We start from the raw sequence: 23,679 nt of genomic DNA, 5'->3' as shown, positions 1-23,679 counted from the left end.
TGAATGTAGCATTCAAATTTGAATGTAGCATTCAAATTCGAATATTACATTTATAAAACATTGTATTAGATTAAAAATACTATTTTGAATGTCACATTCGAATTCGAATGTCACATTCAAATATTACATTTATAAAACACAGTATTAGACTAGAAATACTATTTTGAATTTGAATGTTACATTCAAATTCAAATGTAGCATTCAAATTCAAATATTACATTTATAAAACACAGCATTAGACTAGAAATACTATTTCGAATTCAAATTTCACATTCAAATTCAAATGTCACATTCGAATGTCACATTCGAATTCAAATATTACATTTATAAAACACAGTATTAGACTAGAAATATTACATTTATAAAACATTGTATTAGATTAGAAATACTATTTTGAATGTCACATTCGAATTCGAATGTCACATTCGAATATTACATTTTTAAAACACAGTATTAGACTAGAAATACTATTTTTAATTTGAATGTGACATTTGAATGCAAAAGTAGCATTCGAATATTACATTTATTTAACTGTTGTAGACTAGAAATACTATTTTGAATTTGAATATGACATTCAAATTTGAATATAGCATTCAAATATTACATTTACAAACTCAGTTGTAGACTAGAAATACTATTTCGAATTCAAATGTGACATTTGAATTCGAATGTGACGTTCAAATTCGAATATTACATTTTGAAATTGAATAAATACATAGATAAACATTCTATTATTTGAACAAATATTTTTGAATTGTATTGAAAAATTCTAAAACGAAAATTCTAAAATAGAATGTTAGAATGTTATATATATAAACATTTGAAATTCGATTCAAATGAACGTATAAAAATTAGTTTTAAATTTCAAATTTTTAGAAACATTCGTCCATCCCTACTAATAGTATGCACTTGTGTTGTTTTTGGCTGATATATACTTAGGTAGGGGCAGCTACTCCTTAACTAGTTCATATAAACCAGCTTTTAACTGATGCATGATAATGTATTGCACTTTTATATATTATTGCATTAGCTCTGGAATGTATAGGAGCAACAAGGTTGTAGCTTAATTTCACATGATATCCGATCTGTCATGTTTTTCAGATTTTTTTACGGCAAACATTCTGTACAAAAATACATTCCCTTTAATCGTCTCTAAAGCAAATATCCCATTATATTTCAAAAGTTTAATTGAATATTGATATTATTATATTTAAGTGCTGCCCGGTTATCAGGTTGTGTAAAAGTTTTTTTCTCAGAGCAGTAGCAGGTCCGCACAGCTGTAAAAAAAATTAGAGGGAACATTGTTAATTGGTATCTATATATGTGTACATGTGTATTTATATGTGTATATATGTATTTACAGACATATATATATATATATATATATATATATATATATATATATATATACATATAAACACATAAATACATATTTATACATAAGGTATATATACGTATATAAGTGCACTGGGGCCCTTTGCAGTTAAGTAGATGAAAACATGAAAAAAACATATTTATGTAATATTTAAATTTAATCAAGGTTTTAACTATGCATTTGCTGTAAATATGTTACATTCCAATGTTCTGCACATAGCAGAAAATGTTCTTTTTTTTTAAATAGATATTACTATATATATATCGGCATATATCTATACCTATATATAATCATAGATATACTGTATATATAGTTATAGATATATACTGTACCAAAAAACATCATATATATGTAGAAATATTTGTTAATGAATACATAATAATAACAATAATAATAATAATAGAACATATTCTTGTATGTGAAGAACATTAGAGAAGGGATTTTTCCCTACTTTTTTTCTCCATTGACTATGGAGGAATATGTGAACGTGCACGCAGTGTTTTATGTCCAAGTTTTTGCACTTGTTGGGTAAGCGCGTGAGCGAAAACAGTTTACTTTCAAACCATAATATGAATGCAACCCGACACACATAAAACGCTAACTTCTAGCACAGTTCATGCATAAGCGGGAGCTTTAATTAGCACTCCACTTGTAATCTGGCCCAATATGAGTATTACATAATGGTAGTATTTGTTAGTTAACCAAAAACATGCATTTTATTTAAAAAGTTAATTACTTTATTTCCCATAATATAAATGGAATTACTATTTGTGTCCAATCAAGTTACAACAGCAATACCATTTAAATGGATACATTTTTTAGCATGTTTTCCTAAGTAAATGATGTTGAAAGTGAGATAATATGGTATATACAATCTTATTACTCTGCTTGCCTTAATATTTTTATAAGAATTTTTTTTTTCTTGTGGTAAATCTCTTCTCAGTAAAAAGAGATTATTTTGTCAAAATTAAACATAATAATGTGAAAATTGAATTCAAAATATTTAAAGACTTCTTTTTTTTTTATCAGATTTGATTGATGTGAAAGGTGGCCTAGGAGTAGGACATGCCAGTGCAAACCTAGGAGGTATATTAGGTCATCAGAAAGGACAACATGATGTTAGCAGCCATAAGGAAAAAAAGGTGATCATCAATGGAAATATAAGGAGTGGCCATAAGGAATCATCTGAGGAGGATAAAAATGAATCAGGAGAAGGCAGAAACGGTGAGTAAACAACACCATTATAGGTACATCAAAATTATTTTTATTTGAAAATTAAAATGTTAAATTTTTGTAACTGTCTATTTTAAAACATATTCATTCATATGGTAACCCTAAAGTCTTAGGTCTAAGGGTGCTCTCAACAATACTTATAAATATAATCATATTATTATTAAAGTGCGACAGAGTCCAATATTGTCTAAATCAAGCATTTAAAGTAGCTGGTAATTGGTACTTTTATAAGGATAGTCATATATGAGTGTAGATGAACACAATAATGTGTCTGAGCAAAGTATCGACTTGATCCCCTTGTGCAAGAAGAAGGATATCCATTAAGTTTTCCATGATAAACTATTCTCTTACTTTATATATAATAAGTCTGTTATTAAAGTTAATGATATTTGGAAGATAACTTTCAATATAAATGTATTTTTTTTCCAACCAGGTATAATTGATGTAAAAGGTGGCCTAGGATTAGGAAATGTGAATTTAAATCTAGGAGGTATATTGGGTCATCAGGACGGACATCGAGTTGTTAGCAGCCATGAGGAGAAAAATGTGATCATCAATGGGAAGGTGCGGGCTGAACATAAAGAATCATCTGAGGAGGATAAAAAAGACTCAGGGGAAGAAGGAAAGAGTAAGTAAAAGCTGTTACTAAACATGCACTACATTGAGTTGCATTTGAGATCAAATTTAAATAAAAATGTCTTCTTATTGATTAACTAAAAACATGTATTCATGTAAATGGCAACTTTAAACTTGGAGGTGGATTGGGTCTTCAAAAAGGGCATTACATAATGGTAGTATTTGTTAGTTAACCAAAAACATTCATTTTTATTAAAAAAGTTTATTACTTTATTTCCCATCATATAAATGGAATTAATATTCATGGCCTATCTAGTTACAACAGCAATGCAATATAAATGGATACATATTTGAGCATGTTTTCCTAAGCAAATGAAGTGAGATAATATGATATATATCATCTTATTACTTTATGTTACCTTAGATTTTTTTTTTCTGAATTATTATTTCCTGTGGTAAACCTCTTCTAAATAGAGATTATTTTGTGAAAACTAAACATAAAGGGTCAGATTACAAGTGGAGCGGAAATTTATAGCTTGCCCGAAGCTATTGGGATGCAGCATTTGTGTATTACCCATTGAAAAAAATACCTGTTGGTATCGAAACGTTTGGGATGACTTTCCTTTGCTGACTTCTACTGTGAAGATATATTAAAGCTTTTGTTTATATTTGAAAACTGGAGAGTGAAGCGTTTTTTCTTCCCCTCAGTGGGATTGACTGCTATTGAGATATATATATATATATATATATATATATATATATATATATATGTGTACATATATATTTATGTATTTACATGTGTATATATGTATTTAAAAGTGAGATAATATGAAATATATCTTCTTATTACTCTACTTGCTTTAATATTTTTCTAAGAATTATTGTTTCTTGTGTTAAACCTCTTCTTAGTAAATAGAGATTTGTTTTGTAAAAAATAAACATAAACTCTTTTATAACCATGTTTTAAATGAATGTTATTTAGTTTAATGTATCTTTAGAAGAATGTGAGAAATTAATTTAAAATATTTAAGGGACCTCTTTCTTTGTTTTTTTTTTTAATTAGATTTTATTGATGTGAAAGGTGGCCTAGGAGTAGGACATATCAATACTTATACATATAATCATATTATTATTATTATTAAAGTGTGACAAAGTCTAATATTGTCTAAATCAATCATTTATAGTAGCTGGTAATTGGTAATGTTATAAGGATAATCCTATATGAATGTAGATGAACTAATAATGTGCCTGAGTAATTTATCGACTTGATCTACTTGTGCAAGAAGAAGAATATGCATTACATTTTCCATGATAAACTATTCTATTACTTTATATATGTCTGTTATTAACGTTAGTGATATTTGGAAGATAACTGTTTCAATATAAATGTACTTGTTTTTTTTCAACCAGGTGTGATTGATGTGAAAGGTGGCCTAGGATTAGGAAATGTCAATTTAAATCTAGGAGGTATATTAGGTCATCAGAAAGGACACCGAGTTGTTAGTAGCCATGAGGAGAAAAATGTGATCATCAATGGGAAGGTGCGGGCTGAACATAAAGAATCATCTGAGGAGGATAAAAAAGACTCAGGGGAAGAAGGAAAGAGTAAGTAAAAGCTGTAACTAAACATGCACTACATTGAGTTGCGTTTGAAATCAAATTTAAATAAAAATGTCTTCTTATTGATTAACTAAAAACATGTATTCATGTAAATGGCAACTTTAAACTTGGAGGTGGATTGGGTCTTCATAAAGGGCATTACATAATGGTAGTATTTGCTAGTTAACCAAAAACATGCATTTTTATTAAAAAAGTTTATTACTTTATTTCCCATAATATAAATGGAATTAATATTCATGGCCTATCACAGCAATACAATATAAATTGATACATATTTGAGCATGTTTTCCTAAGCAAATGAAGTGAGATAATATGATATATATCATCTTATTACTTTACGTTACCTTAGATTTTTTTTTTCTGAATTATTATTTCCTGTGGTAAACCTCTTCTAAATAGAGATTATTTTGTGAAAACTAAACATAAAGGGTCAGATTACAAGTGGAGCGGAAATTTATTGCTTGCCCGAAGCTATTGGGATGCAGCATTTGTGTATTACCCATTGAAAAAGATACCTGTTGGTATCGAAACGTTTGGGATGACTTTCCTTTGCTGACTTCTACTGTGAAGATATATTAAAGCTTTTGTTTATATTTGAAAACCGGAGAGTGAAGCGTTTTTTCTTCCCCTCAGTGGGATTGACTGCTATTGATATATATATATATATATATATATATATATATATATATATATATATATATATATATATATATATATATGTGTGTGTGTGTGTGTGTACATATGTATTTATGTATTTACATGTGTATATATGTATTTAAAAGTGAGATAATATGAAATATATCTTCTTATTACTCTACTTGCTTTAATATTTTTCTAAGAATTATTATTTCTTGTGTTAAACCTCTTCTTAGTAAATAGAGATTTGTTTTGTAAAAAATAAACATAAACTCTTTTATAACCATGTTTTAAATTAATGTTATTTAGTTTAATGTATCTTTAGAAGAATGTGAGAAATTAATTTAAAATATTTAAGGGACCTCTTTGTTTGTTTTTTTTAAATTAGATTTTATTGATGTGAAAGGTGGCCTAGGAGTATGACATATCAATACGTATACATATAGTCATATTATTATTATTAAAGTGTGACAAAGTCTAATATTGTCTAAATCAATCATTTAAAGTAGCTGGTAATTGGTAATGTTATAAGGATAATCCTATATGAGTGTAGATGAACTAATAATGTGCCTGAGTAATTTATCGACTTGATCCACTTGTGCAAGAAGAAGAATATGCATTACATTTTCCATGATAAACTATTCTATTACTTTATATATGTCTGTTATTAACGTTAGTGATATTTGGAAGATAACTGTTTCAATATAAATGTACTTGTTTTTTTTCAACCAGGTGTGATTGATGTCAAAGGTGGCCTAGGATTAGGAAATGTCAATTTAAATCTAGGAGGTATATTGGGTCATCAGAAAGGACACCGAGTTGTTAGTAGCCACGAGGAGAAAAATGTGATCATCAATGGGAAGGTGCGGGCTGAACATAAAGAATCATCTGAGGAGGATAAAAAAGACTCAGGGGAAGAAGGAAAGAGTAAGTAAAAGCTGTTACTAAACATGCACTACATTGAGTTGCATTTGAGATTAAATTTAAAAAAAATTGTCTTCTTATTGATTAACTAAAAACATGTATTCATGTAAATGGTAACTTTAAACTTGGCGGTGGATTGGGTCTTCATAAAGGGCATTTCATAATGGTAGTATTTGCTAGTTAACCAAAAACATGCATTTTTATTAAAAAAGTTTATTACTTTATTTCCCATAATATAATTGGAATTAATATTCATGGCCTATCTAGTTACAACAGCAATGCAATATAAATGGATACATATTTGAGCATGTTTTCCTAAGCAAATGAAGTGAGATAATATGATATATATCATCTTATTACTTTACGTTACCTTAGATTTCTTTTTCTGAATTATTGTTTCCTGTGGTAAACCTCTTCTAAATAGAGATTATTTTGTGAAAACTAAACATAAAGGGTCAAATTACAAGTGGAGCGGAAATTTATTGCTTGCCCGAAGCTATTGGGATGCAGCATTTGTGTATTACCCATTGAAAAAGATATCTGTTGGTATCGAAACGTTTGGGATGACTTTCCTTTGCTGACTTCTACTGTGAAGATATATTAAAGCTTTTGTTTATATTTGAAGACCGGAGAGTGAAGCGTTTTTTCTTCCTCTCAGTGGGATTGACTGCTATTGCTATATATATATATATATATATATATATATATATATATATATGTCTATCTATGTGTACATATGTATTTATGTATTTACATGTGTATATATGTATTTAAAAGTGAGATAATATGAAAAAATATCTTCTTATTACTCTACTTGCTTTAATATTTTTCTAAGAATTATTGTTTCTTGTGTTAAACCTCTTCTTAGTAAATAGAGATTTGTTTTGAAATAAATAAACATAACCTCTTTTATAACCATGTTTTAAATTAATGTTATTTAGTTTAATGTATCTTTAGAAGAATGTGAGAAATTAATTTAAAATATTTAAGGGACCTCTTTCTTTGTTTGTTTTTTTTAAATTAGATTTTATTGATGTGAAAGGTGGCCTAGGAGTAGGACATATCAATACGTATACATATAGTCATATTATTATTATTAAAGTGTGACAAAGTCTAATATTGTCTAAATCAATCATTTAAAGTAGCTGGTAATTGGTAATGTTATAAGGATAATCCTATATGAGTGTAGATGAACTAATAATGTGCCTGAGTAATTTATCGACTTGATCCACTTGTGCAAGAAGAAGAATATGCATTACATTTTCCATGATAAACTATTCTATTACTTTATATATGTCTGTTATTAACGTTAGTGATATTTGGAAGATAACTGTTTCAATATAAATGTACTTGGTTTTTTTTCAACCAGGTGTGATTGATGTGAAAGGTGGCCTAGGATTAGGAAATGTCAATTTAAATCTAGGAGGTATATTGGGTCATCAGAAAGGACACCGAGTTGTTAGTAGCCACGAGGAGAAAAATGTGATCATCAATGGGAAGGTGCGGGCTGAACATAAAGAATCATCTGAGGAGGATAAAAAAGACTCAGGGGAAGAAGGAAAGAGTAAGTAAAAGCTGTTACTAAACATGCACTACATTGAGTTGCGTTTGAGATTAAATTAAAAAAAAATTGTCTTCTTATTGATTAACTAAAAACATGTATTCATGTAAATGGTAACTTTAAACTTGGCGGTGGATTGGGTCTTCATAAAGGGCATTTCATAATGGTAGTATTTGCTAGTTAACCAAAAACATGCATTTTTATTAAAAAAGTTTATTACTTTATTTCCCATAATATAAATGGAATTAATATTCATTGCCTATCTAGTTACAACAGCAATACAATATAAATGGATACATATTTGAGCATGTTTTCCTAAGCAAATGAAGTGAGATAATATGATATATATGATCTTATTACTTTACGTTACCTTAGATTTTTTTTCTGAATTATTGTTTCCTGTGGTAAACCTCTTCTAAATAGAAATTATTTTGTGAAAACTAAACATAAAGGGTCAAATTACAAGTGGAGCGGAAATTTATTGCTTGCCCGAAGCTATTGGGATGCAGGATTTGTGTATTACCCATTGAAAAAGATACCTGTTGGTATCGAAACTTTGGGATGACTTTCCTTTGCTGACTTCTGTGAAGATATATTAAAGCTTTTGTTTATATTTGAAGACCGGAGAGTGAAGCGTTTTTTCTTCCCCTCAGTGGGATTGACTGCTATTGCTATATATATATATATATATATATATATATATATATATATATATATATATATATATATATATGTGTATATATATATATATATATATATGTACATATGTATTTATGTATTTACATGTGTATATATGTATTTAAAAGTGAGATAATATGAAATATATCTTCTTATTACTCTACTTGCTTTAATATTTTTCTAAGAATTATTGTTTCTTGTGTTAAACCTCTTCTTAGTAAATAGAGATTTGTTTTGTAAAAAATAAACATAAACTCTTTTATAACCATGTTTAAAATTAATGTTATTTAGTTTAATGTATCTTTAGAAGAATGTGAGAAATTAATTTAAAATATTTAAGGGACCTCTTTCTTTGTTTTTTTTTTTTAAATTAGATTTTATTGATGTGAAAGGTGGCCTAGGAGTAGGACATATCAATACTTATTCATATAATCATATTATTATTATTAAAGTGTGACAAAGTCTAATATTATCTAAATCAATCATTTAAAGTAGCTGGTAATTGGTAATGTTATAAGGATAATCCTATATGAGTGTAGATGAACTAATAATGTGCCTGAGTAATTTATCGACTTGATCTACTTGTGCAAGAAGAAGAATATGCATTACATTTTCCATGCTAAACTATTCTATTACTTTATATATGTCTGTTATTAAAGTTAGTGATATTTGGACGATAACTGTTTCAATATAAATGTACTTGTTTTTTTTCAACCAGGTGTGATTGATGTGAAAGGTGGCCTAGGATTAGGAAATGTCTATTTAAATCTAGGAGGTATATTGGGTCATCAGAAAGGACACAGAGTTGTTAGTAGCCATGAGGAGAAAAATGTGATCATCAATGGGAAGGTGCGGGCTGAACATAAAGAATCATCTGAGGAGGATAAAAAAGACTCAGGGGAAGAAGGAAAGAGTAAGTAAAAGCTGTTACTAAACATGCACTACATTGAGTTGCGTTTGAGATCAAATTTAAAAAAAAATGTCTTCTTATTGATTAACTAAAAACATGTATTCATGTAAATGGCAACTTTAAACTTGGAGGTGGATTGGGTCTTCATAAAGGGCATTACATAATGGTAGTATTTGCTAGTTAACCAAAAACATGCATTTTTATAAAAAAAGTTTATTACTTTATTTCCCATAATATAAATGGAATTAATATTCATGGCCTATCTAGTTACAACAGCAATGCAATATAAATGGATACATATTTGAGCATGTTTTCCTAAGCAAATGAAGTGAGATAATATGATATATATCATCTTATTACTTTACGTTACCTTAGATTTTTTTTCTGAATTATTGTTTCCTGTGGTAAACCTCTTCTAAATAGAGATTATTTTGTGAAAACTAAACATTAAGGTTCCGATTACAAATGGAGCGGAAATTTATTGCTTGCCCGAAGCTATTGGGATGCAGGATTTGTGTATTACCCATTGAAAAAGATACCTGTTGGTATCGAAACGTTTGGGATGACTTTCCTTTGCTGACTTCTGTGAAGATATATTAAAGCTTATGTTTATATTTGAAGACCGGAGAGTGAAGCGTTTTTTCTTCCTCTCAGTGGGATTGACTGCTATTGCTATATATATATATATATATATATATATATATATATATATATATATATATATATCTATGTGTACATATGTATTTATGTATTTACATGTGTATATATGTATTTAAAAGTGAGATAATATGAAAAAATATCTTCTTATTACTCTACTTGCTTTAATATTTTTCTAAGAATTATTGTTTCTTGTGTTAAACCTCTTCTTAGTAAATAGAGATTTGTTTTGAAATAAATAAACATAACCTCTTTTATAACCATGTTTTAAATTAATGTTATTTAGTTTAATGTATCTTTAGAAGAATGTGAGAAATTAATTTAAAATATTTAAGGGACCTCTTTCTTTGTTTGTTTTTTTTAAATTAGATTTTATTGATGTGAAAGGTGGCCTAGGAGTAGGACATATCAATACGTATACATATAGTCATATTATTATTATTAAAGTGTGACAAAGTCTAATATTGTCTAAATCAATCATTTAAAGTAGCTGGTAATTGGTAATGTTATAAGGATAATCCTATATGAGTGTAGATGAACTAATAATGTGCCTGAGTAATTTATCGACTTGATCCACTTGTGCAAGAAGAAGAATATGCATTACATTTTCCATGATAAACTATTCTATTACTTTATATATGTCTGTTATTAACGTTAGTGATATTTGGAAGATAACTGTTTCAATATAAATGTACTTGTTTTTTTTCAACCAGGTGTGATTGATGTGAAAGGTGGCCTAGGATTAGGAAATGTCAATTTAAATCTAGGAGGTATATTGGGTCATCAGAAAGGACACCGAGTTGTTAGTAGCCACGAGGAGAAAAATGTGATCATCAATGGGAAGGTGCGGGCTGAACATAAAGAATCATCTGAGGAGGATAAAAAAGACTCAGGGGAAGAAGGAAAGAGTAAGTAAAAGCTGTTACTAAACATGCACTACATTGAGTTGCGTTTGAGATTAAATTAAAAAAAAATTGTCTTCTTATTGATTAACTAAAAACATGTATTCATGTAAATGGTAACTTTAAACTTGGCGGTGGATTGGGTCTTCATAAAGGGCATTTCATAATGGTAGTATTTGCTAGTTAACCAAAAACATGCATTTTTATTAAAAAAGTTTATTACTTTATTTCCCATAATATAAATGGAATTAATATTCATTGCCTATCTAGTTACAACAGCAATACAATATAAATGGATACATATTTGAGAATGTTTTCCTAAGCAAATGAAGTGAGATAATATGATATATATGATCTTATTACTTTACGTTACCTTAGATTTTTTTTCTGAATTATTGTTTCCTGTGGTAAACCTCTTCTAAATAGAGATTATTTTGTGAAAACTAAACATAAAGGGTCAAATTACAAGTGGAGCGGAAATTTATTGCTTGCCCGAAGCTATTGGGATGCAGGATTTGTGTATTACCCATTGAAAAAGATACCTGTTGGTATCGAAACTTTGGGATGACTTTCCTTTGCTGACTTCTGTGAAGATATATTAAAGCTTTTGTTTATATTTGAAGACCGGAGAGTGAAGCGTTTTTTCTTCCCCTCAGTGGGATTGACTGCTATTGCTATATATATATATATATATATATATATATATATATATATATATATATATATATATATATATATATGTATATATATATATATATATATGTACATATGTATTTATGTATTTACATGTGTATATATGTATTTAAAAGTGAGATAATATGAAATATATCTTCTTATTACTCTACTTGCTTTAATATTTTTCTAAGAATTATTGTTTCTTGTGTTAAACCTCTTCTTAGTAAATAGAGATTTGTTTTGTAAAAAATAAACATAAACTCTTTTATAACCATGTTTAAAATTAATGTTATTTAGTTTAATGTATCTTTAGAAGAATGTGAGAAATTAATTTAAAATATTTAAGGGACCTCTTTCTTTGTTTTTTTTTTTTAAATTAGATTTTATTGATGTGAAAGGTGGCCTAGGAGTAGGACATATCAATACTTATTCATATAATCATATTATTATTATTAAAGTGTGACAAAGTCTAATATTATCTAAATCAATCATTTAAAGTAGCTGGTAATTGGTAATGTTATAAGGATAATCCTATATGAGTGTAGATGAACTAATAATGTGCCTGAGTAATTTATCGACTTGATCTACTTGTGCAAGAAGAAGAATATGCATTACATTTTCCATGCTAAACTATTCTATTACTTTATATATGTCTCTTATTAACGTTAGTGATATTTGGAAGATAACTGTTTCAATATAAATGTACTTGTTTTTTTTCAACCAGGTCTGATTGATGTGAAAGGTGGCCTAGGATTAGGAAATGTCGATTTAAATCTAGGAGGTATATTGGGTCATCAGAAAGGACACCGAGTTGTTAGTAGCCATGAGGAGAAAAATGTGATCATCAATGGGAAGGTGCGGGCTGAACATAAAGAATCATCTGAGGAGGATAAAAAAGACTCAGGGGAAGAAGGAAAGAGTAAGTAAAAGCTGTTACTAAACATGCACTACATTGAGTTGCGTTTGAGATCAAATTTTAAAAAGAATGTCTTCTTATTGATTAACTAAAAACATGTATTCATGTAAATGGCAACTTTAAACTTGGAGGTGGATTGGGTCTTCATAAAGGGCATTACATAATGGTAGTATTTGCTAGTTAACCAAAAACATGCATTTTTATAAAAAAAGTTTATTACTTTATTTCCCATAATATAAATGGAATTAATATTCATGGCCTATCTAGTTACAACAGCAATGCAATATAAATGGATACATATTTGAGCATGTTTTCCTAAGCAAATGAAGTGAGATAATATGATATATATCATCTTATTACTTTACATTACCTTAGATTTTTTTTTCTGAATTATTGTTTCCTGTGGTAAACCTCTTCTAAATAGAGATTATTTTGTGAAAACTAAACATTAAGGTTCCGATTACAAATGGAGCGGAAATTTATTGCTTGCCCGAAGCTATTGGGATGCAGGATTTGTGTATTACCCATTGAAAAAGATACCTGTTGGTATCGAAACGTTTGGGATGACTTTCCTTTGCTGACTTCTGTGAAGATATATTAAAGTTTTTGTTTATATTTGAAGACCGGAGAGTGAAGCGTTTTTTCTTCCCCTCAGTGGGATTGACTGCTATTGCTATATATATATATATATATATATTATTTTTTATATATATATATATATATATATATGTGTGTGTGTATGTGTACATATGCATTTATGTATTTACATGTGTATATATGTATTTAAAAGTGAGATAATATGAAATATATCTTCTTATTACTCTACTTGCTTTAATATTTTTCTAAGAATTATTGTTTCTTTTGTTAAAACTCTTCTTAGTAAATAGAGATTTGTTTTGTAAAAAATAAACATAAACTCTTTTATAACCATGTTTTAAATTAATGTTATTTAGTTTAATGTATCTTTAGAAGAATGTGAGAAATTAATTTAAAATATTTAAGGGACCTCTTTCTTTGTTTTTGTTTTTAAAATTAGATTTTATTGATGTGAAAGGTGGCCTAGGAGTATGACATATCAATACTTATACATATAATCATATTATTATTATTAAAGTGTGACAAAGTCTAATATTATCTAAATCAATCATTTAAAGTAGCTGGTAATTGGTATTGTTATAAGGATAATCCTATATGAGTGTAGATAAACTAATAATGTGCCTGAGTAATTTATCGACTTGATCTACTTGTGCAAGAAGAAGAATATGCATTACATTTTCCATGATAAACTATTCTATTACTTTATATATAAGTCTGTTATTAACGTTAGTGATATTTGGAAGATAACTGTTTCAATATAAATGTACTTGTTTTTTTCAACCAGGTGTGATTGATGTCAAAGGTGGCCTAGGATTAGGAAATGTCGATTTAAATATAGGAGGTATATTGGGTCATCAGAAAGGACACCGAGTTGTTAGTAGCCACGAGGAGAAAAATGTGATCATCAATGGGAAGGTGCGGGCTGAACATAAAGAATCATCTGAGGAGGATAAAAAAGACTCAGGGGAAGAAGGAAAGAGTAAGTAAAAGCTGTTACTAAACATGCACTACATTGAGTTGCGTTTGAGATCAAATTTAAATAAAAATGTCTTCTTATTGATTAACTAAAAACATGTATTCATGTAAATGGTAACTTTAAACTTGGCGGTGGATTGGGTCTTCATAAAGGGCATTACATAATGGTAGTATTTGCTAGTTAACCAAAAACATTCATTTTTATTTAAAAAGTTTATTACTTTATTTCCCATAATATAAATGGAATTAATATTCATGGCCTATCACAGCAATACAATATAAATGGATACATATTTGAGCATGTTTTCCTAAGCAAATGAAGTGAGATAATATGATATATATCATCTTATTACTTTACGTTACCTTAGATTTTTTTCTGAATTATTGTTTCCTGTGGTAAACCTCTTCTAAATAGAGATTATTTTGTGAAAACTAAACATAAAGGGTCCGATTACAAATGGAGCGAAAATTTATTGCTTGCCCGAAGCTATTGAGATGCAGGATTTGTGTATTACCCATTGAAAAAGATACCTGTTGGTATCGAAACGTTTAGGATGACTTTCCTTTGCTGACTTCTGTGAAGGTATATTAAAGCTTTTGTTTATATTTGAAGACCGGAGAGTGAAGCGTTTTTTCTTCCCCTCAGTGGGATTGACTGATATATATATATATATATATATATATATATATATATATATATATACATATACATATATATATATATATATATATACATATATATATATATATATATATATATATACATATGTATTTATGTATTTACATGTGTATATATGTATTTAAAAGTGAGATAATATGAAATATATCTTCTTATTACTCTACTTGTTTTAATATTTTTCTAAGAATTATTGTTTCTTGTGTTAAACCTCTTCTTAGTAAATAGAGATTTGTTTTGTAAAAAATAAACATAAACTCTTTTATAACCATGTTTTAAATTAATGTTATTTAGTTTAATGTATCTTTAGAAGAATGTGAGAAATTCATTTAAAATATTTAAGGGACCTCTTTCTTTGTTTTTTTTTTTTTAAATTAGATTTTATTGAGGTGAAAGGTGGCCTAGGAGTAGGACATATCAATACTTATACATATAATCATATTATTATTATTAAAGTGTGACAAAGTCTAATATTGTCTAAATCAATCATTTAAAGTAGCTGGTAATTGGTAATGTTATAAGGATAATCCTATATGAATGTAGATGAACTAATAATGTGCCTGAGTAATTTATCGACTTGATCTACTTGTGCAAGAAGAAGAATATGCATTACATTTTCCATGATAAACTATTCTATTACTTTATATATGTCTGTTATTTACGTTAGTGATATTTGGAAGATAACTGTTTCAATATAAATGTACTTGTTTTTTTTCCAACCAGGTGTGATTGATGTGAAAGGTGGCCTAGGATTAGGAAATGTCAATTTAAATCTAGGAGGTATATTGGGTCATCAGAAAGGACACCGAGTTGTTAGTAGCCACGAGGAGAAAAATGTGATCATCAATGGGAAGGTGCGGGCTGAACATAAAGAATCATCTGAGGAGGATAAAAAAGACTCAGGGGAAGAAGGAAAGAGTAAGTAAAAGCTGTTACTAAACATGCACTACATTGAGTTGCGTTTGAGATCAAATTTAAATAAAAATGTCTTCTTATTGATTAACTAAAAACATGTATTCATGTAAATGGCAACTTTAAACTTGGAGGTGTATTGGGTCTTCATAAAGGGCATTACATAATGGTAGTATTTGCTAGTTAACCAAAAACATGCATTTTTATTAAAAAAGTTTATTACTTTATTACCCATAATATAAATGGAATTATTATTCATGGCCTATCTAGTTACAACAGCAATACAGTATAAATTGATACATATTTGAGCATGTTTTCCTAAGCAAATGAAGTGAGATAATATGACATATATCATCTTATTACTTTACGTTACCTTAGATTTTTTTTTCTGAATTATTGTTTCCTGTGGTAAACCTCTTCTAAATAGAGATTATTTTGTGAAAACTAAACATAAAGGGTCAGATTACAAGTGAAGCAGAATTTTTTTGCTTGCCCGAAGCTATTGAGATGCAGCATTTGTGTATTACCCATTGAAAAAGATACCTGTTGGTATCGAAACGTTTGGGATGACTTTCCTTTGCTGACTTCTACTGTGAAGATATATTTAAGCTTTTGTTTATATTTGAAGACCGGAGAGTGAAGCGTTTTTTCTTCCCCTCAGTGGGATTGACTGCTATTGCTATATATATATATACAGGGAGTGCAGAATTATTTGGCAAATGAGTATTTTGACCACATCATCCTCTTTATGCATGTTGTCTTACTCCAAGCTGTATAGGCTCGAAAGCCTACTACCAATTAAGCATATTAGGTGATGTGCATCTCTGTAATGAGAAGGGGTGTGGTCTAATGACATCAACACCCTATATCAGGTGTGCATAATTATTAGGCAACTTCCTTTCCTTTGGCAAAATGGGTCAAAAGAAGGACTTGACAGGCTCAGAAAAGTCAAAAATAGTGAGATATCTTGCAGAGGGATGCAGCACTCTTAAAATTGCAAAGCTTCTGAAGCGTGATCATCGAACAATCAAGCGTTTCATTCAAAATAGTCAACAGGGTCGCAAGAAGCGTGTGGAAAAACCAAGGCGCAAAATAACAGCCCATGAACTGAGAAAAGTCAAGCGTGCAGCTGCCAAGATGCCACTTGCCACCAGTTTGGCCATATTTCAGAGCTGCAACATCACTGGAGTGCCCAAAAGCACAAGGTGTGCAATACTCAGAGACATGGCCAAGGTAAGAAAGGCTGAAAGACGACCACCACTGAACAAGACACACAAGCTGAAACGTGAAGACTGGGCCAAGAAATATCTCAAGACTGATTTTTCTATGGTTTTATGGACTGATGAAATGAGAGTGAGTCTTGATGGGCCAGATGGATGGGCCCGTGGCTGGATTGGTAAAGGGCAGAGAGCTCCAGTCCGACTCAGATGCCAGCAAGGTGGAGGTGGAGTACTGGTTTGGGCTGGTATCATCAAAGATGAGCTTGTGGGGCCTTTTCGGGTTGAGGATGGAGTCAAGCTCAACTCCCAGTCCTACTGCCAGTTTTTGGAAGACACCTTCTTCAAGCAGTGGTACAGGAAGAAGTCTGCATCCTTCAAGAAAAACATGATTTTCATGCAGGACAATGCTCCATCACACGCGTCCAAGTACTCCACAGCGTGGCTGGCAAGAAAGGGTATAAAAGAAGAAAATCTAATGACATGGCCTCCTTGTTCACCTGATCTGAACCCCATTGAGAACCTGTGGTCCATCATCAAATGTGAGATTTACAAGGAGGGAAAACAGTACACCTCTCTGAACAGTGTCTGGGAGGCTGTGGTTGCTGCTGTACGCAATGTTGATGGTGAACAGATCAAAACACTGACAGAATCCATGGATGGCAGGCTTTTGAGTGTCCTTGCAAAGAAAGGTGGCTATATTGGTCACTGATTTGTTTTTGTTTTGTTTTTGAATGTCAGAAATGTATATTTGTGAATGTTGAGATGTTATATTGGTTTCACTGGTAAAAATAAATAATTGAAATGGGTATATATTTGTTTTTTGTTAAGTTGCCTAATAATTATGCACAGTAATAGTCACCTGCACACACAGATATCCCCCTAAAATAGCTATAACTAAAAACAAAGTAAAAACTACTTCCAAAACTATTCAGCTTTGATATTAATTAGTTTTTTGGGTTCATTGAGAACATGGTTGTTGTTCAATAATAAAATTAATCCTCAAAAATACAACTTGCCTAATAATTCTGCACTCCCTGTATATATATATCTTCTTATTACTCTACTTGCTTTAATATTTTTCTAACAATTATTGTTTCTTGTGTTAAACCTCTTCTTAGTAAATAGAGATTTGTTTTGTAAAAAATAAACATAAACTCTTTTATAACCATGTTTTAAATTAATGTTATTTAGTTTAATGTATCTTTAGAAGAATGTGAGAAATTAATTTAAAATATTTAAGGGACCCTTTCTTTGTTTTTTTTTTTAAATTAGATTTTATTGATGTGAAAGGTGGCCTAGGAGTAGGACATATTAATACTTATACATATAATCATATTATTATTATTATTAAAGTGTGACAAAGTCTAATATTGTCTAAATCAATCATTTAAAGTAGCTGGTAATTGGTAATGTTATAAGGATAATCCTATATGAGTGTAGATGAACTAATAATGTGCCTGAGTAATTTATCGACTTGATCCACTTGTGCAAGAAGAAGAATATGCATTACATTTTCCATGATAAACTATTCTATTACTTTATATATGTCTCTTATTAACGTTAGTGATATTTGGAAGATAACTGTTTCAATATAAATGTACTTGTTTTTTTTCAACCAGGTGTGATTGATGTGAAAGGTGGCCTAGGATTAGGAAATGTTGATTTAAATCTAGGAGGTATATTGGGTCATCAGAAAGGACACCGAGTTGTTAGTAGCCATGAGGAGAAAAATGTGATCATCAATGGGAAGGTGCGGGCTGAACATAAAGAATCATCTGAGGAGGATAAAAAAGACTCAGGGGAAGAAGGAAAGAGTAAGTAAAAGCTGTTACTAAACATGCACTACATTGAGTTGCGTTTGAGATCAAATTTAAAAAAATTGTCTTCTTATTGATTAACTAAAAACATGTATTCATGTAAATGGAAACGTTAAACTTGGAGGTGGATTGGGTCTTCATAAAGGGCATTACATTATGGTAGTATTTGCTAGTTAACCAAAAACATGCATTTTTATTAAAAAAGTTTATTACTTTATTTCCCATAATATAAATGGAATTAATATTCATGGCCTATCTAGTTACAACAGCAATACAATATAAATGGATACATATTTGAGCATGTTTTCCTAAACAAATGAAGTGAGATAATATGATATATATCATCTTATTACTTTACGTTACCTTAGATTTTTTTTTCTGAATTATTGTTTCCTGTGGTAAACCTCTTCTAAATAGAGATTATTTTGTGAAAACTAAACATAAAGGGTCCGATTACAAGTGGAGCGGAAATGTATTGCTTGCCCGTAAACGGGTGGCGCACAATAAATAACCAGACATTACAAGTTGTCTATGGGAACTATGGGTTCCCTGTAAATATATATGTACTGTATTTAAATATTCAAATATATATAAATATATATATATATATATATATATATATATATATATATATATATATATATATATATATGTGTGTGTGTGTGTGTCCAGAGTCACAGGCAGTTAACCCCAGACAGGTCTGGATGCAAGAACCATAGGGAAAATTACAAAACAAATTAATACAACACACAGAGAAAACCCAGCACTCACTTACAAGCTCTCAGCTAAGATTTAAAAGCAAAAATGGTAAGGTTAGTTACCGCATCTGGCCAAATGGGACAAGCCCAGGTACCTCGTCAAGGTCCTTTCCAATTCCTGGGACCCTAAAACAGCCACACAATGCAAGCTTTCAAATACAAATAAACTTGGAACAAGGGGAGGGTGCACAGGCATATGTAATCACCCTAGACATATACAAAACACAGAAGGGAACTGCACTCTCATACCGGGAGGGTACACATCCCATGACCCTGCAACATTCTCAGCCCTGGGTGCCACTGGCACTCACAGGAAGCTATGATTCCCCGAAGTCAAGGGCAGTTAACCCCAGACAGGTCTGGGTGCAAGAACCATAGGGAAAATTACAAAACAAATTAATACAACACACAGAGAAAACCCAGCACTTACTTACAAGCTCTCAGCTAAGATTTAAAAGCAAAAATGGAAAGGTTAGTTACCGCATCTGGCCAAATGGGACAAGCCCAGGTACCTCGTCAAGGTCCTTTCCAATACCTGGGACCCTAAAACAGCCACACAACGCAAGCTTTCAAATCCAAACTGGGAACAAGGGAAGGGTGCACAGGCATATGTAATCACCCTAGACATATACAAAACACGGAAGGGAACTGCACTCTCATACCGGACCAGGTACACATCCCATGACCCTGCAACATGCTCAGCCCTGGGTGCCACTGACACTCACAGGAAGCTGTGCTGTCCCCAGAGTCACAGGCAGTTATCCCAGACAGGTCTGGGTACAAGAACCATAGGGAAAATTACAAAACAAATTAATACAACACACTGAGAAAACCCAACACTCACTTACAAGCTCTTAGCTAAGATTTAAAAGCAAAAATGGAAAGGTTAGTTACCGCATCTGGCCAAATGGGAGAAGCCCAGGTACCTCGTCAAGGTCCTTTCCAATACCTGGGACCCTAAAACAGCCACACAATGCAAACTTTCAAATCCAAACAAACTAGGAACAAGGGAAGGGTGCACAGGCATATGTAATCACCCTAGACATATATATGTGTGTTAATATGTGTATATATACATATTAACACATGACTATATATGTATATATTCAGGATTAAAATTACTAAGGAGAAAAGGTAAGTAAACAACACCATTATAGGTACATAAAATGGATTTTTATTTGAAGATTAAAATGTTCCATTTTTTGTAACTGTGTCTATATTCATTCACATAGTAACCCTAAAGTCTTAGGTCTAAGGGTGCTCTAAACAATACTTATAAATATAATGATATTATTACTAACGTGTGAAGTTAAATATTAAAGCCCAATATTGTCTAAGTCAAGCATTTAAAGTAGCTGGTAATTGGTAATTGTATAAGGATAGTCCTATATGAGTGTAGATGAACACAATAATGTGTCTGAGCAAGTTATTGATCCACTTGTGCAAGAAGAAGGATATCCATTAGGTTTTCCATGATAAACTATTCTATTTCTTTATACATAATAAGTCTGTTATTAAAGTTAGAGATATTTGGAAGATAACTGTTTCAATATAAATGCATTCGTTTTTTCAACCAGGTGTGATTGACGTAAAAGGTGGCCTAGGACTAGGAAATGTCAATTTAAATCTAGGAGGTATATTGGGTCATCAGAACGGACACCGAGTTGTTAGCAGCCATGAGGAGAAAAATGTGATCATCAATGGGAAGGTACGGGGTGATCATAAAGAATCATCTGAGGAAGATAAAAAAGACTCAGGGGAAGGAGGAAACGGTAAGTAAAATCTGTTAGTAAACATGCACCATATTGAGTTGCATTTGAGATTAAAATTTCTTTTAATTGCTTAAATAAAAACAACTATTCATGTAAATGGCAACTTTAAACTTGGAAATGGATTGGGTCTTCATAAAGACCAAGCTTTCTTTAGTAGCAATAGTGAGGAAAGAAGGATGATCAACATCAATGGTGCCTTTACATAGCGGTCTATGGGAATTGTGTGTTTCCTGTAAATATATATGTATATACACATATGAACACATGACTATATATGTATATATACAGGATTAAAATGACTAAGGAGAAAAGTTAGGCAAATAACACCATTACTAAAATGTTCCATTTAAGGATAGTCTTATATGAGTGTAGATGAACACAATAATGTGTCTGAGCAACTTATTGACTTGATTTAAATCTAGGAGGTATATTGGGTCATCAGAACGGACACCGAGTTGTTAGCAGCCATGAGGAGAAAAATGTGATCATCAATGGGAAGGTGCGAGGTGATCATAAAGAATCATCTGGGGAAGATAAAAAAGACTCAGGGGAAGGAGGAATGGGTAAGTAAAAACTATGTTGAGTTGCATTTCAGTTTAAAATGAAAAATCTATTGTAATTGCTTAAATAAAAACAAGTATTCATGTAAATGGCAACTTTAAACTTGGAAATGGGTTGGGTTTTCATAAAGAGCAGGCTTCCTTCAGTAGCAATAGTGAGGATAAAAGGTTGATCAACATCAATGGTGGAGTGTCTCTTACTAATGGGAATGCAGAGGCTCATGGGAAACATTAGTAGGGGGCCCAGTGACGGTATGCTTTCACCTGTCATAAATACAAATCTACTTTACAGAATTTGTGTGCCAATAATGCTATTGTGTAATAGATCAAATTTGGCAGAAATAGGAGAACATATAAAACAGGATATTTAAATAACCTGTGTTCTTTGTCACACATACTATGCATAAATGATTTATTTATTATCATTATGTGGAATATAAAAATACTTATAACTTACATTTTAATTGTAAGAAACCATAGAGTTTTTTTGCATTCACTAACTATGCAACTGCTCCAAACTCTAGTGAATGGTAGCTTAAATATGAATTTAAATAATTTAAGTTCCACTGTTGTCCTGTACAAGAATTTAATACTGTTTGTGAATACTCACACCTAGATTACGAGTTTTGCGGTAACAGGGGTGCGGTGCTAACCAGCAGTTTTTTCTCACCTCTCACTTTCATGCAATGCTGGTATTACGAGTTTTCAGAAACCCGGCGTTAAAAGACAAAAAAGTGAGCATAGAGCAAAAATTTTCTCCAAATCTCAATTAAATACCAGCGCTGCTTAAGTCAGCGGTGAGCTGGTGTAACATGCTCGTGCACAATTTCCCCACAGGAATCAACAGGGAGAGCCGGCTGAAAAAAAGTCTAACACCTGCAAAAAATCACTGTATAAGTCAGTAACGCAGCCCCATTGATTCCTATGGGAAACGAAATTTCTGTCTACACCTAACACCCTAACATGAACCCCGAGTCTAAACACCCCTAATCTTACACTTACTAACCCCTAATCTTCCGCCCCCGACATCACCGACACCTACATTATATTTATTAACCCCTAATCTGCCGCTCCGGACACTGCCGCCACCTACATTATACCTATGAACCCCTAATCTGCCGCCCCCAACGTCGCCGCCACTATAATAAACATATTAACCCCTAAACCGCCGCACTCCAGCATCGCAAACACTATTTTAATATTATTAACCCCTAATCTGCCATCCCTAACATCGCTGCCACTATATTAAAGTTATTAACCCCTAAACCTAAGTCTAACCCTAACACCCCCTAACTTAAATATAATTTAAATAAATCTAAATAAATATTCCTATCATTAACTAAATTATTCCTATTTAAAACTAAATACTTACCTATAAAATAAACCCTAAGATAGCTACAATATAACTAATAGTTACATTGTATTTAATTATAGTGTAGTGTTAGGTGTTATTGTAACTTAGGTTTTATTTTACAGGTACTTTTGTATTTATTTTAGCTAGGTAGTTAGAAAATAGTTAATAACTATTTAGTAAATATTCTACCTAGTTAAAATAAAACTTGCCTGTAAAATAAAAATAAAGCCTAAGATAGATACAATGTAACTATTAGTTATATTGTAGCTAGCTTAGGTTTTATTTTACAGTTAAGTATTTAGTTTTAAATAGGAATAATTTAGGTAATGATAGTAATTTTATTTAGATTTATTTAAATTATATTTAAGTTAGGGG

At 30.7% G+C, this 23,679-nt stretch overlaps 1 protein-coding gene across 11 annotated transcripts in view; it reads left to right on the top strand.

The window, feature by feature from the left end:
* LOC128638663 (uncharacterized) overlaps positions 1-23,679 on the top strand; it is a 152,819-nt gene that overhangs the window by 44,267 nt on the left and 84,873 nt on the right. For all 11 annotated transcript variants that reach the window (XM_053690778.1, XM_053690769.1, XM_053690770.1 and 8 more), the window contains exons 16-28: positions 2,405-2,599; positions 3,042-3,236; positions 4,595-4,789; positions 6,173-6,367; positions 7,734-7,928; positions 9,322-9,516; positions 10,884-11,078; positions 12,472-12,666; positions 14,045-14,239; positions 15,635-15,829; positions 18,663-18,857; positions 21,196-21,390; positions 21,813-21,953. In XM_053690778.1, the coding sequence (XP_053546753.1) occupies positions 2,405-2,599; positions 3,042-3,236; positions 4,595-4,789; positions 6,173-6,367; positions 7,734-7,928; positions 9,322-9,516; positions 10,884-11,078; positions 12,472-12,666; positions 14,045-14,239; positions 15,635-15,829; positions 18,663-18,857; positions 21,196-21,390; positions 21,813-21,953 (2,481 nt within the window). The remainder of the gene's footprint in view (positions 1-2,404; positions 2,600-3,041; positions 3,237-4,594; positions 4,790-6,172; positions 6,368-7,733; positions 7,929-9,321; positions 9,517-10,883; positions 11,079-12,471; positions 12,667-14,044; positions 14,240-15,634; positions 15,830-18,662; positions 18,858-21,195; positions 21,391-21,812; positions 21,954-23,679) is intronic.

Source organism: Bombina bombina, chromosome 8 (genome assembly GCF_027579735.1).
Source record: "Bombina bombina isolate aBomBom1 chromosome 8, aBomBom1.pri, whole genome shotgun sequence".
Classification (NCBI taxonomy): Eukaryota; Metazoa; Chordata; class Amphibia; order Anura; family Bombinatoridae; genus Bombina; species Bombina bombina.
The sequence above is the reverse complement of the archived record's forward strand: the minus strand, read 5'-3'. Positions and strand labels throughout refer to the sequence as shown.